Source organism: Alnus glutinosa, chromosome 12, assembly GCF_958979055.1.
Source record: "Alnus glutinosa chromosome 12, dhAlnGlut1.1, whole genome shotgun sequence".
Classification (NCBI taxonomy): domain Eukaryota; kingdom Viridiplantae; phylum Streptophyta; class Magnoliopsida; order Fagales; family Betulaceae; genus Alnus; species Alnus glutinosa.
Window position 1 is genome coordinate 24,166,523 of NC_084897.1, and position 15,249 is coordinate 24,181,771.

The 15,249-nt window shown below is 37.1% G+C and overlaps 3 protein-coding genes and 1 long non-coding RNA gene across 4 annotated transcripts; 1 reads left to right on the forward strand and 3 right to left on the reverse strand.

Annotated features, from left to right (window-relative positions):
• Positions 1–46: 46 nt before the first annotated feature.
• On the forward strand, positions 47–5,021 carry LOC133852695 (probable mannitol dehydrogenase). The gene is made up of 5 exons (XM_062289454.1): positions 47–685; positions 1,215–1,222; positions 3,942–4,455; positions 4,535–4,688; positions 4,798–5,021. Exons 1-5 carry the CDS (start codon positions 47–49, stop codon positions 5,004–5,006), a joined length of 1,524 nt encoding a protein of 507 aa, XP_062145438.1. The 3' UTR covers positions 5,007–5,021.
• A 5,711-nt stretch (positions 5,022–10,732) lies between these two features.
• LOC133851284 (uncharacterized) lies at positions 10,733–11,159 on the reverse strand. The gene is made up of 3 exons (XR_009895791.1): positions 11,094–11,159; positions 10,918–11,022; positions 10,733–10,816 (listed from the first exon to the last, which is right to left on the reverse strand). It is a non-coding gene; the product is annotated as an uncharacterized LOC133851284 (long non-coding RNA).
• A 29-nt stretch (positions 11,160–11,188) lies between these two features.
• Positions 11,189–11,861, reverse strand: LOC133851158 (uncharacterized). The gene is made up of 2 exons (XM_062287471.1): positions 11,600–11,861; positions 11,189–11,514 (listed from the first exon to the last, which is right to left on the reverse strand). Exons 1-2 carry the CDS (start codon positions 11,846–11,848, stop codon positions 11,386–11,388), a joined length of 378 nt encoding a protein of 125 aa, XP_062143455.1. The 5' UTR covers positions 11,849–11,861; the 3' UTR covers positions 11,189–11,385.
• Positions 11,862–11,864: 3 nt separating this feature from the next.
• On the reverse strand, positions 11,865–13,149 carry LOC133852696 (uncharacterized). The gene is made up of 3 exons (XM_062289455.1): positions 12,645–13,149; positions 12,011–12,556; positions 11,865–11,876 (listed from the first exon to the last, which is right to left on the reverse strand). The coding sequence occupies exons 1-3, from the start codon at positions 13,146–13,148 to the stop codon at positions 11,865–11,867; spliced, it is 1,062 nt and encodes a 353-aa protein (XP_062145439.1). The 5' UTR covers position 13,149.
• Between the last annotated feature and the right edge of the window lie 2,100 nt (positions 13,150–15,249).

Genomic DNA, 15,249 nt, shown 5'->3' on the forward strand with positions numbered 1-15,249 from the left:
GTCTGCTGTCCTCTACGCTTGTCGGTGAACGTAAACAGTGTCTGTCATGGAAAGAGCAGGGTTGAGCGAAGCCATCCGCTTCATAAACGAGGTGAGCATCCGCTTCCACCATGAGGAAGGTGTCTACAAGTGCTTCTTGGATTTCGTCAATATGCATCGAAAGGGGTTTGTGGACCTGAACTACGTTCGTGTTAATGTCGGTACTCTTTTTGAGGACCATCCGGATTTGCTTGATCGATTCTTGAGCTTTGCGTCGGATTCCAATAATGGGAAGAAGGAGAAGGAGAACAAGTCTCTTGCCTCTATGGTCGAGGTGCTGGAGAAACATGGCTTAAAGGGTGCGTACGACCGAGGGCGGTTCTTGTTCAAGAAGATCGCCGGCGTTTTGGGTCGATCTGAATACGTCGAGTTCTTGACCCACTGTCGCCGTTACGGTTCTGGAGAGATTGATAGGGGTGACCTGAACCGTCTGGTTGCCAGTGTGCTTGGCGGCCTTCCAGGGCTTTTGGACGAGTTTTATGCTTTCTTGGAAGGTGACAAGTCACTGGGTCTGGGTACAACTACAAAGAAGAGAAAAAGGTCGGAAGATTACTTATCCGACAAGCCAAAGTTCTCAAATTGTCGACGAGGCCGGACACCAAATCTTCAAGATGATTATGAATATCATGTGGATGACAAACATGAAGTAAGGAAGCTAAAACAGAGGAAATACCACATGGCTCTTTTACACTCTGTTTTAGGAAGATAAAACAGAGGAAATTCTTCTGCTTTGACATAAGTCTAGATTCCTGCATAAGATTCTTCTACTTTGACGTTGAGATAGTCTGCAACCCGTAGCATGCATGCAGCACAAGAAATCGCATCCTCTGATCAAGAACACTAATAACGGCTCTGACGAGTTCATTGAGCATTTTTATCCCATGGCCACGCTCGTCTATTTCCACGTTCATTGAGCCTTTTTATCTCAAATTCGTGATGATAACCTCACCGCATAAATAATTGAAGATATGAGTGATAGCTTGTGGGAGCATCCAGAGGTGTGAAATTTATCGGTCTGTTATTACTTCTTGGGATAATATCGAATGTCAAACCTAGTAGTGATAATATATCAGATGCAGGGATCCAGAAATGTCATGCTCTTTTGATTCATGAACTTTGTTAGATGTGACTCGTGAATATTTGCTGTAATCACTTTATTTTTTTAATGATTTCAGTTATTGTTGTATGTAAGTTAAAATGGTCTATGTAAGCTCAAGTCCTGCTTACCAAAGCTTCTCTCCGGCCGGGTTGATGACAACTACTACAATCTTCATGTGTGAGTGGAGAGTGGGTCCAGCTTGAGGAGTTGTGTTTACATGCATGAAAGTGAGGGGTAAAACGGACAAATGGTATTAAAAAAGTCACATGAATGTCACGTGAATCGACTTCCGTCACGTTTTAACACCAAAACCAAACGGAATGCCCTTCTATGACTCATTTTGATAGTTAAAATTCCGGGTTCTAGAGAAATGATAGTTTAGTACCCTTCTGTGGAATCGCGGATAGTTCGATACCCTTCTGTGAAGTTAACCCAAAAAAAAAAAAAATGACGCTCGATCGTAATTGTGCTTGACCAAATTGGATTAGATTAACATGCTTAATCTTAATACTCTCTCTCTCTCTCTCTCTCTCTTTAATTTGTTCTATTAACATATAGTCTTTCTTTTTCTTATATATACGTGCCTTCAAAGGGATCGAGAAATTCGATCTACTATTATCTTCTTCGTTTTTGTATAATGATTTAAAAACTAATATAACTTCTAATTAACTAATTATGTATAAGATGGTGTCTGCCCTTGATCTGTGCATCTCACTAAACGGATTTGATGGGCTGGCTAGCTTTGATTTCCATACAATCATTCATCATAGCTAGAATAATTGAAAGGGAGTATTCATGTGCGACATGAGAGTCAACATCTTCGAATATAGTTTAGAGTGGTCAGATGTTAAATTAGGTTGGAGGTTGGAGCAGCTAGCTAGCTGGTTGCCCTTAACATTGAGCCTGTCTAGCTCGTGACCTATGTGTGAAAAGCCTGGTCCATTTTCACCGCCTACGCCAAAGATGTTGGTTTTTTCAAATTTTTTTTTTTTTTTTTTCCTTAAAATTTTAACCATTAATTTTAATTAATTAATTTTTTTTCTTAATGACGAATCTACTATTATTAAAAGATTCTTAATTTTTTTTATTAGTTGTCACATGTTAAAATAACAAAATCGAAATCATTTAATACATAGCGATTAACACACCACAAAAAAACTTGCAGTTTAGCCATATGGCTACAATACCTGATATTGTTGCCAAGTGGCTATTTTGCTACGGAAAAATGTTAGATTTACAACACCAATACAACAACTGTACAACAATCCCTCACATGAGGGTGGGTCCCACATACTGGGGTCCACCCTCATGTGAGGGATTGTTGTACAGTTGTTGTATTGGTATTGTACAAGAATCAAATCCCTTTGCTATGTGGTAGATTACCGACGTCACGATTTCGCCACGTGGGTAAACCACCACGTAGCAAAATGTTTGCGCAAGTAATTAGTCACATGGATTGTTTTCACGTCGTCAATTAGCCATGTGGTACATAAGCCACGTGGCTAAAAAATTCATATTTTTTCCAACTTTTTTTGGAATTGAAATTTTTACATTTTTTTTTTTATAATTTTAATAAATTAGCCATGTGGTGTATTGTCCACGTCTCCAATTGGCCACGTGGCATATATACGACGTGGCTATTTTTTTTCTTTTTTTTTTTATTTTGACAAATTAAAATTTTAGCCACGTGGCCAATTAGCCACATAACAAATAAGCCATGTCTCTATTTACTTATATAGATTAAAAAAATTAATTAAAAGACAATTGTGAACGATTGGGGCATCTCTACTTACCCTATTGTTCCTGGGTACGCACTTTTCACTTCAATATTCTAAAATCCAGGATCGATTAGATTTGTTTTTCTTTTCTTTTTTTTTTTTAAATAAAAAAAAAAAAAAAAATTATGGGCCTTGCCGTAGTTGCATATATTTAAGTGCAGACAATTCATACAAAAAATTCTTATTGTAAATGCGACCAATATTCAAGTGTTCATGATTTTGAGATAAAATAAACTTATTTTAAATGTCTCAATAATTTTAGTTTTAAGAGTCCACTTAAGTACCATTGTCGTCTTTATTATTAAATGGGAACGCAGTACAAACTTATTTAAGGAAAAATTGTATTATTGATCCTTGTAGTTAGTCTAAATTACAAATCGCTATATCTATTATTAAAATTATTTTGAAAATCTCTTAGTTGACTTAATTTACAAATAGCTCATTGAAGTTAAAATTAATTTTATTTATTTAATTTAGTGAATAAAAATTAAAAAAGTATATTTTAAAAAAATAATAGAAAAAGGGGTGGCTGCCGTTTTTTTCTTTTCATTTTTTTTTTAAAAAAATATAAATTTTTAAGTTTTATTTATTTATATTTTTAAAATATTTATATTATTTATTAAGATTGATATGTGTCGCCATCTTATTGACGCTAATGTGACGCCTAACGGAATATTTTAAAATTTTTAACGAAATTTGATTCTAGAGAGCGATTTCTAAATTAAGCCAATTACAAAAATCTTTAAATTAATTTTGATACCAAATTGAACGATTTGTAATTTAAGCTAACTACAAATACGATACAAATTTTTCCTTATTTAATTCTAATGTTCACGGTCAACCTAGTATACAACCGACCCTTTTATGTTGGACGACCCATAACGGCCGGGTCTCTTTATTATGTCCTTATCTTTTTATTTTATTATTGAAATTAAGCGGACATTTTTATCAAAGAAAAATTACGAGTTTCTTTGCATCTCCGTTAATTAGAAAAAGCTTTTGTTAATTAAAATTTTGACTTGCAGGCACGAAATCGTTGGAGAAGTCACAGAAGTGGGGAGCAAGGTGAAGAAGGTTAAAGTGGGAGAGAAAGTGGGTGTTGGATGCATCGTCGGTGCGTGTCACTCCTGCGAGAACTGCAACAATGACCTTGAAGTTTATTGTTCAGAAATGTTGTTCACCTACAATTCTGTTTACCACGACAAAACAATCACATATGGAGGCTACTCAGACACAATGGTAGCTAACGAGCGCTACATCGTCCGCTTCCCGGAAAACATGCCACTTGACGCCGGAGCTCCACTCCTATGTGCTGGAATCACAGTTTACAGTCCCCTAAAATATTTTGGTCTTGCCGAGCCGGGTAAGCATATTGGGATTGTCGGCCTGGGTGGCCTTGGCCATCTCGCTGTTAAATTTGCCAAGGCTTTTGGGGTCAACGTGACGGTAATTAGCACCTCCATTACCAAGAAGGACGAAGCCTTGGAACATTTTGGTGCTGACTCATTTTTAATTAGCCGTGACCAAGAACAAATGCAGGTAAATTCCTCATGTTTTGCAATTTCTGTGATTGATGCTATTTCCTGTATGCATTTTCACCTTGATTAAATTCGTGTAGGCTGCCATGAACACAATGGATGGTATCATCGATACAGTATCTGCTGTGCACCCAATTTTGCCATTAATCGGTCTATTGAGGTCCCATGGAAAACTTGTTATGCTGGGTGCGCCGGACAAGCCGCTCGAGCTACCAGTGTTTCCTCTGCTTTTGGGTAATTTCATATATAAGACAAATGACAAATTTTGTCATTGTTATATATATATATATTTATGTTGGATTCCTCTTTTATTTTATTGATTTAAAAGTATTTGTGAAAACAGGAAGGAAGATGGTTGTGGAGAGTGCTTTGGGCGGAATGAAGGAGACACAAGAGATGATTGACTTTGCGGCAAAACATAACATCACGGCAGACATTGAGCTTATTTCGATGGAGTACGTGAACACGGCAATGGAGCGTCTTGCTAAGGGTGATGTTCGGTACCGATTTGTAATTGACGTTGGAAACACCTTGGCTGCTACCAAGCCTTGAAGACTAAAAAAAAAAGGTTTTCTCTACTTATGTACTTTCAATTCGAATAACCTTTAGTAAAATGAAAAGTTAATTCTTGCCTCCTTAAATTTTTATTATTTTTCTAATTATTGCCTCAAAATTTAAAAAAATTCAATTTAATATAGCAAAATTCTAATTAAATAAAGAGAAATGCTTGGTTGTACACTCTCATCCCACTCTTATCCCACCCTTGTGTACTTGGATCAATAATGTGAGAGATAATAGAGAGAGTATAGTGGACCCTATTTTTTTAACAACATTATTGGTCTACGTAAACAAGAGTGGGATAGGAGTGGGATAAGAGTGTACAACCAAGCATTTCTCTTAAATAAAAGAGCTTCCACGAGTTAATTGAGTTCCTAGCTATTCAGTCGGTGTGAAAAACAAGGTGGTTAATTCTTGGAGCCATTCTACACATCATGCACCCCTCATCCTCCCTACAACAATTGATAACAACTTTGACTCTTCATACACTCATCAAAAAAGTGAGAAAAGAAAAGAACACGTGGCACTTCGATCATCCTACATTTCTTCAAGGTTGAAGTGAGAGAAACTGACCGACAACTCGACAAGCGTGTTCTGCATGGGCAGAAACTAATTGCGTGTGAGATGGTGCCAACGTCCAGCCGGGAAAAAAGCTGAGACATGGGTATGCTGTGAGCAGTGAGTTTTTAATTTTGAATTAATAAAAAGTTATAAATATGATATAAAGTAAAAAAATTATATTTTGAATAATAATAAAAAAATTATTAATATGACATAAAAAGTAAAAAAAATTATGATATTTTGATGTTCATCGCTACTGAAAAATAAAAAAAAGTACAATTATTACTCTGATCTGTTCATGGTGTTGCCAATAATAATAGCCCATACTGGTAGTATGGTACTATGGAAAAGCAAGAAAAGGACCTGCTAAACATAGCCCATACTGATATTATGGTACTAGGGAAAAGCAAGAAAAGGACCGTGATGTTACGAGTTCCTTTCATTTATTTTTACTTTTTCACAAAAAAAAAATCGCTTCAAAATATTTTAACTTTTACAATTTTTATATCATATTATTAATTTATTATTATTATTTAAATAAAAAAAATTTACTACAATATAATTTTTATTTATTTTTTATAAAAATTCATTTTACTCTAAAGATATAACATATTATCACTTTATTATATGAACAAAATATTTTACTTTATATCGTATCAATCACTTTTTATCATTCAAAAATAAGACAATCGATGTCTGTCCTTTTTTATACCCGTGTCAAAAACTATTATCTTGTACAATTACAAACTATAAGAAGTTCGTGTTTATTGTGCCTTTGCAAAAACTTGTCTTGCAACTGAGTGTTTGAATTCGTTTTGTTATGTGATTATTTTTATTATATTTAAAATTGTGAATATTGAAAATTTTTATTTTTTGAAATTATTTTTGGATAGTTTAAGGAACTTGAGATAAAAAAAATTTAAAAAAAAAAGGATAAAATTTTAGTAGAATTTTAACTCAAAAAAAACAACCCAAACATGTTGAAAAATAATAAAATATAATAAAAAAAACAAGTGTTATCCAAACATGCCCAAACTATTTACTTATTTAGAATGGATAATTGTACCACTGGTCCCTGAGGTTGGCCTAACTTACGAATCATTATCTGTGGTACAAAAAGTTCATAGAAGGTAATTGTGGTAAACTATAATTACGAATCACTCTCTGAACCCGTTTTATGTCCACCAAATTAATATAATCCGTTAATTTGCTTCGTCATATAAATAATGAGACAACCTCTAAATATAATTTGTATTACAATCTACTAACAGACTCTGTTAACTTAGTGAACTGAAAACGTGTTAAGGGAGTGATTTGTAATTATAGTTTACCACAAGGGCCCTCTATAAACTCTTTGTACCACAAGGAATGATTTGTAATTTAAGCCAACCCCAAAAAAACCAATAATGCAATTATCCCTATTTACAATTCAACTATTGTCAATTCATATTTCTTAAATTGATCGCTTTTTATTCTTTCTTCAACTGCAATGGACGCATGCTAGTTAAACAATGGCAACAGAGGAAAACAAATTGTTGAACAATTTTCGGTGGCCAGTCACCGAGCCTGCACTTTCTTGAAGATGACATGGCAACAAATTTATTTTTGGGTTAATTATTATTTAGATCATTTTTTTATAAAACATAAAAAAAATTTGACCGTTATGTTAGATGGAAATTCAAATTTGACAAAAACATTCCTAAAATACTCTTATTTTGACAATTGTAAAACCAAAAATTAGCCTTTTTATTTATTAATTAGTAGAAAAAAAAATATTAACAAATTATTGATTTTTTTAGGAAAAAGTATACATATCGCCATCAAACTACCATTTTATTGTTAATGTCTACTTTTCTTTTTTAAAAAAATATATAAAAAAATGATAATTTTGATTTTTCAATGGTCAAAATTATTGTATTTTTGAAACATTTTGGTCAAATTTGATTTCTCATCGAACATAACGGTCAAGACTAATAGATGAAACTAAATAATAACAGATTAACAGTTTGAACGATCAAATCATGACACTTGTCAGTTCGTAATACTTCATAAAAAATGACGATTAGTTTAGAGAGTTAAATAATATTGAACCCAAATTTTTATATTGATTTTGGTTGGCAATAATGGTTGTTATATCCTTACAATTTGACAGAAAAATGTGGAAATGGAATTGTTAACTAAAGGTCTTTTTGACAACAACATGCACCCACCACAGGGAATTGATTGTTGGGGACGAAAAATCGTCTCCCAACCGGCATTTATAATAAATAAATGTTCTTTTAAAAAAAGAAAAAAAGAAAAAAAAACTTATTTTAATGGAAAGGGGGAAAGGGCACGGTAACCCGCCCCCGCCAATCAGCCCTTCCTACCACAACAGCAAGTTTTGATAGGCAAGAGCCAACAACGAAAAAAGAAAAAGAATATAGATAAAAGTAATTTTCTTTTCTTTTCTTTTTGAAAAAGAATAGGATAAGGGGAAAGGGGAAATCACCCGCAAATAGTTGAAAGGCAAGAGAATTTCAAACGAGAGTAGATTTTTATTGATTTCAAACGAGAATTTCACAAATATTAAATTGGTTTCCATTTAGATTTTTGGGTTAAATATATAAAAGCCCCCCAAACTACCACCCTTTCTCCGGATGGCCCCCCGAACTCGGATGGCCCCCCGAACTACCAACACTGACACTCCGACCCCCCAAACTACCAAACTCTCATTTTTTGGCCCCCTCCGTCAGTTTAAGTCGTCAAATTGGATGGAAAATGCCCACCTGCCGTGCACGTGAGTTTTAAAGCCCCAGAAGCCCGAAATTGCCCCTCTGTACAAGTATGATGGTTCTAATGGTTCTTCTAAAATGACTCGATCACGTCTTTAGATGGAACCAGCCCCCGAAGCCCCCGAAAGTCGCCTCTCCACACGCCGACGACGCTTTCCAAAGCAGCAGCTCGGAGGAGGACACCGGTCGACGCATTCCGGCAGCCCCCGAAGGTCGCCTCTCCACACGCCGGCGACACATTCCAAAGCAGCAGCTCGGAGGAGGACACCGGTGGACGCAATCCGGCAGCCCCCGAAGGTCGACGCATTCCGGCAGCCCCAAAAGGTCGCCGCCGTTTTCGTCACTTTTGACAGAGGCCGACGAGCTTGCCACCCTTGACATCTCGAAACAAGGTCGATTTTAGGTTTTATTTTGTTTCAATTTTAGGGTTTTATTTGATTAATTTGGAACAATTCTTAGGGTGTTCTATTTGAGTGTGAGTTTGATTTTGTGGACGAATGGATGTTTGATGGGGTTTGTTGTTGTTGAGATTTTTGTGATGCACAGTGATTGTTTGATGAAATGCCTAAATGGGTGGGTGTTTGATGGGGTTTGTCTTTGTTGAGATTTTTGTGATAGACATCTCATTTAACTAGAAGAAGGTGGCTATCATCAGAGATGTTTGACACTTCTGATCGAGTTTAATTTCAAAAAGGCTACTAAAAAAATTCTGCTTGTTTAAAGAAAAAAAATAAAAAAGGAGATGTTCTCCAGCACATGATTCATCATTCAACATCATGTCGGTAAATATTATATATGTATCACCTGTCTCTGTCTAAGTAGATTACTTGCTTCAATAGTTACTAAAAAGCATGACTAGAATGTATATGGTGATAACAGAAACATTTACCTATACAATAGTATTGATAGACTTCCAAATTAGGAGCCTTTGTCCTCCCATAGGGAGTTCAACTAGGATTTACTTTTATGATTATTTGCAATCAATTAAAAGTCTAATTGGTTCTGTTGCATGCAATATTTTGTGTAGGCATTACCAAATGTCTACAACCAGTGATTTGTCAAGTGGTCCCCCTTTATGTTACTGTGGTGTTCCTGCACGTGTTAGGAACTCTTGGACTGAGACTAATCCCACTAGAAAGTGGTATGGATGTATTAACTACAAGGTAAATCTTGAAATTAGCTTTGTGTTATATGTTGTTGTTAGTAGTTTGACATATTTACCTTCTTTTCTTTTTTTTCCTGCAGAGAGCCTGTGACTGTGACTTTTTTAAATGGGCTGATAATGCGATGTCTGCTTATGAAAAAGGTTTAATGGAATATCTACGACGAATGGAAGAAGGGAGATACGATGATAATGACAAAGTTGAGAAGATGATTGAAAGAAAATGCAATGAACATTATGCTAAACTACGTCGAGAATTTGGGTTGGGTCAAAATAATGGGAGAACGTTTCGAGCTACGTCTTTAGTAATCATTTTGCTATTAGTATTTTACTTTTGTGGTTATAGTGGACCTAGAGGTACTAACTTGATGTTAAACTGAAATTATGGAAACAGTTCAGTTGTAGTTACAGCAACATGTAATATTTTGTTGAAATGTTATATATCTCTAGTTGTTGTAGTGTTATTTATCAAATGGTTTTTTGAAATGTTATGCACAACCTAACCTCTGTACATTCCAAATTGTTAAAAGTGGTCAACAAACACAACCCCACCTGTGGCGAATCAACATTGTGAAATAAACACAACAACCCCACCTATGTGGAATCGAATAACACAACTTCATCTATATAAAAAAAAAAAAAAAGAATAAACACAACCTCAAATATCATATCTATCACTTAATTAAAAGTCCACAAATAACATATCTATCACTTACTTAAAACCCAACATAGACCATCAATTAAGTCATTAAACAACGAAAGCAACAACATTACAATGCCATCCAACAAAAGCAGCAACAAAAAGCAACAACAAAAGCAACAATCCAACCAAAAGCAACAACACATAAGATTGTTTAACCAATAACAAACAAAAAACTACAGGAATGAGTTAATATTTTTTCCACTCGGGCTTCTTCCTCTTTCTTTGGTTAGCTTCAAAAACTTCAATTGTCTTCTCAACAGTTGGAACAATATTGCGGGCCCTTGTTGCAGGCTTTGATGAAGACCCTACTGGCTGAGAAGAACATACTTCCTGAGAGGACCCTGTTGGCTGAATAGGCCCTACAGGCTGTGAAGACTCTGATCGTCGTGGAGGTGCATACAGTCGTACAGTATTCACAGTACCTTGAATCTGTAATTACAATGTAAAGCAATGTTGTGAGTAAAAAATAAGAATAAAATTAAACACATAAATAACAAATGTTGTGAGTTCTTACAAAAGTATTTGACTGATGCTGCTGAGGTTGTGACTGAGGATGCTCTACTTGCGGCCCATACCACTTTACAGTGTTGACAGTACCAGGGGACTATCAAGACACATTAATTAGCAACTGAACATAATTTATTCATAAACTAGCTAAGTTAAAAAGGTAATGAAATATAAAAGATAAATATTGTGGGTGCTCACAATGACATTGGTTTGGGTCCAAGGTTGCGACCGAGTAGACTGACCTACTGCTTGCGGTCCTACTTGAGGCCCATACCACCTTACGGTGTTGACAGTACCTTGGGACTGTTAAGACACATTAGTTTGTTTACAAATAAATAAACAACACATAAATTATGAGTGTTTTCAGTGCTAACCCAAGCATTGGTTCGACTCCGAGTTTGAGGCTGAGATTGAGGCTGAGTCTGAGGCTGAGTCTGAGTCTGAGGCTGAGACTGAGTTCTACCTCTGCCTGAAACCCTTGAAGCTGTAAGCCCTGGTGGGATTGGTGGACCCATACCCCTGCCCCTACCAATAGCCCTGCTACCCCTACCCCTACCCCTACTCATACCCATCCCCCTACCTCTACCTCTACCTCTAGACGATGCAACAGTGGCTTGTGGGGTACTAGGGGGAATATTAGGGGGAATTGAGGGCTGCAAAATGTAGTTAAGAGTTTTGAGTATTAGTGTCAAAAGTAGTGAAAAATTCCAAAAAAGTAGTGAGAGTATTGAAAGCTACCGGTTCAGTATCAAATGTAGATTGGGGATTCGATTCACTATCAACTGCAGATTGTACCTAGCACATTAGATAAACAATTATCAAGTAAAAAATTAAGCAACACAATTAAAAAGTCCAAAAAATTTTGGGACAAGGTATTTACCTCACTACTAGACTGTCCTCTATAATTCACTGCTTCTGTTCTTATACGGGGGCATGTTCTTACATTGTGTCCAATCACCTTGCATCTTTGACATCTCATGACAACCCCACCCTTCCTTATCCTGTATTGATTCCTGGGCTCGTCTGGTCCTCTAGTCCTTACTGTTCTCGGCCTCCCAGGTTGTATTCTACTCATTGGTGGGTCTACATGCTCGCCGTTTGTTTTTGTCCACTGTTCTTCTCCAGGCATGGGATACACAACAGGTTCATATGCCTTTCTAAGCATATCCACAATGTACCAATCAGAAACATAGTCTACAGGTTCAACACCATCAATCCATATTGCACATATTGCATGTGCACATGGGATACCTGTCATATCCCATTGTCTACATCCGCAAGTTCTTCTCACTAGATTCACTACATATTGATTCTGCTTGTCTGTGATTTCAAAGAACCCATCCCCAGCATACACGCCGTAGCAATGACCAGCATCACGTGAGAGTTCATCTAACAGCACCATAATTTTGGGACAAATCCTTCCTTCCATGTTACTGATGCCTTCCCACTTCTTTTGGTATCTCTTCATCAATTTCGTTCTCAACATTTCAAGCAGCGATATAATTGGCAAGTCACATTGTTTCAAAATCCAAGCATTGAAACATTCTGACAGGTTGTTCACAATTAAGTCACACTTAGGGAAGGTACTGAACCAAGACCTCGCCCACGTGCTTGGGTCAATCTTGGACAAGTAATCGTACGCATCGGGGCTTATCTCATTTAGTTCCTCAATTTCCCTTCTCCATTCAGCCTCTGTGTATGCTGCAGCCGCGCCCCACAGCTTATCCTTCAACGCCAAACCTTTATGACCTGCATCTCTGTAGTTTGCGTATAAATGTCTACAACAAATTCGGTGCTCAGCATTGGAAGCAACCGAATCTAAACTCGGTACCAAACCCTGCACAAAGTAAAAATTAATATGTCAATCAAACATTCACATATACATCATTAATAATATGAAGGAATATTTTTAATTGGTACTTTACCTTCTGGCGATCCGAAATAAATGTCCATCCTTCTGCGGGAGGAGTGCCGAGGTCCGATAGCAAAGCTTCTAAGAACCAGGTCCAACTATTTTTAGTTTCGGCTTCCACAACTGCAAATGCAACTGGATACATCTGGTTGTTTGCATCCCTCGAAATCGCGGCCAATAGTTGGCCCTTATGCGGGCCTTTTAAGAAGCATCCATCCAGGCCAATGATTGGTCTACAACCAGCAAGAAAACCTCTTTTCATGGCCGCTAAAGAGAAGTACAACCTCTGAAATTTTCCTGGAATATCAGGTAACGGCCTCTCTATCTTCATCATTACGCAACTGCTAGCATTTGTTACTCTTATCATCTCTAAATAATCCCACAACTTGTTGTACTGTTCATCCAATTTTCCACGGATCTTGTCTTTTGCAAGTTTTCTAGCCCTGTACAGCCTGTGCTCTTTGACATCCACACCCCACCTACCCTTCACCTCCTCTACAATTGCCTTTACAGGCATGTTTGGTTGTGCTCATGTCTCCTCCTACAACTGTGTTTTGGCTGAAATGATCTTACTTCAAAGGATTCCTCATCCTTGCACTTGCGCCCATAAATCCTATATTTACAATGTTCATCCCTGCATATCACTACACACTTGGCAAGGTAATTCCTCTTGAACTTAACATCCTTTCCCATTTTTACATTACACTCTCTAACCGCCTCTCTAAAAACCTGTATCGACGGGAATTTTGTACCAACCACAAACTCTGGATTACCCATGTCAGTCAGATGGAACTCAGACCGCTTTGTCACATGTTTTCTCCGACTCTGGGAGGCTACCTCGTAATCCTCATCACTCTTGGGAGGAGATGTAAGAATGTCACTGCGTGCCATGTCTGAGTTGGCATCATCATCATCATCATCATCATCATCAGACCCCTCATCAACAACTTGCTCTTCACTCTTATCACCCTCTTCACTATCTTCACCCTCCCTACAACCATCTCTATCTTCACTACCCTCTCTCATGCCTGTGCTAGTAGATGGCCCAGTCACATCATTATTCTGAACAAAAAGATCAGGTTCATTCACCTCATCCCAATATAGATCGTCTCGATCGATCCTAGAACAACCCCCTTCGTCATCCCCATAATCATCATTATCATCATCATCATTGTCAGGAATGGACTCACTGAATGAATTTATGTACAACTCAACAACTGGTAGACCTGCGTGTGCTTCAACCATTTCACGTACATCAAAGTTGGATGTAACTAATTTCAATCTGTTATGCAGTGTACAACCCGGTAATAAGTAATAAATTAGGTCACCAGATTGATATCCATAATTTTTTGCTATACCCAGAATGACTGAAAATGATAACTTATCATGCTCAATGGCCTCCGTGTACACATCTACATCACCCCCGACATAGGTATTCATGAACCGTCTGTCCATGTGACCTCCATAATGCACCTCAAAAACAAACTCTCGTCTAGTCATCTTCACAAAAAAATAGAAAGTGCAAAAAATAAGTAAATAATCCAATGCAAGACATAAGTACAAATAAATATATAAGCAAGAAATAAGTAAATAATCCAATGCAAGAAATAAGTACAAATAAATAAATAAGCAATAAATAAGTAAATAATCCAATGCAAGAAATAAGTACAAATAAATAAATATGCAAGAAATAAGCAAACCTCTAAAAAACAAGTGCATGCTGTGCAGTGCATTATTAGTGTCATGCATGCATGCACAATGACCCACTAACCGTAATAGAATATAGTGCACAACACAATGACCAGCCTGTGGTCCCTCACATAATAGAATATTCATCAACTTCAAAAGGGAACCGGACCAACTTCAAAAAGTCAGAAGCTGCATTATTTAATAGGGGACCACATACCATTTACTCATTTAGACCCCACCCGGCCACTACACAACAAAACCAACAAGAGTAAACAATCAACATCCTGTAAAGGCAGACATTAATCTACTAACCTTTTTCCCAAACATTCCTGTAAAGCCAGACCCTAAACAATCGACATATGGCCCTACCAATAAATCAAACACTAAACAATCAACATCCCAACCAGTAAAAATGCCCTATGACTTTCCCTATTTCGAAATTTTGGCAACAATCAAGATTCAGTACCCTATATAAAAAAACCCAAAACAAGAATCACAATAAAAGCTACACTGTCTATATTACCTCTGGGTGTCTGAAAAACCCAACTCCAAAATGCAGGGCAACACGCAGATCAGCACAACTCTAGCAAGGCAACGCACCTCCGGCAACCGACGTCTGGCGACGCACCTCCAGCAACCCACGTCCGGCGACGCAGTGCCAAGGTCCGAGCAACGCAACTCCCGTGAACCCCGGACGCCCGCGAGCTTTAGATCCAAGAATTTGATTTCGGCCCTACCCCAAAACCGAAGCCCGGCTGATCGGTCGACTGCTTCTTCCTCCAAGCCTTCGATTGCAAACCTGTAGAAACCGGACCAACTTCGACTAACCCTAAAATAAGACAACTCTGTTTTTTTTTTTCCCATTAAAATAAGTATGTTCGTTCAATATGGTGAAAGGTGGCAAAATTGTAATATTTTGCCACTTTTCA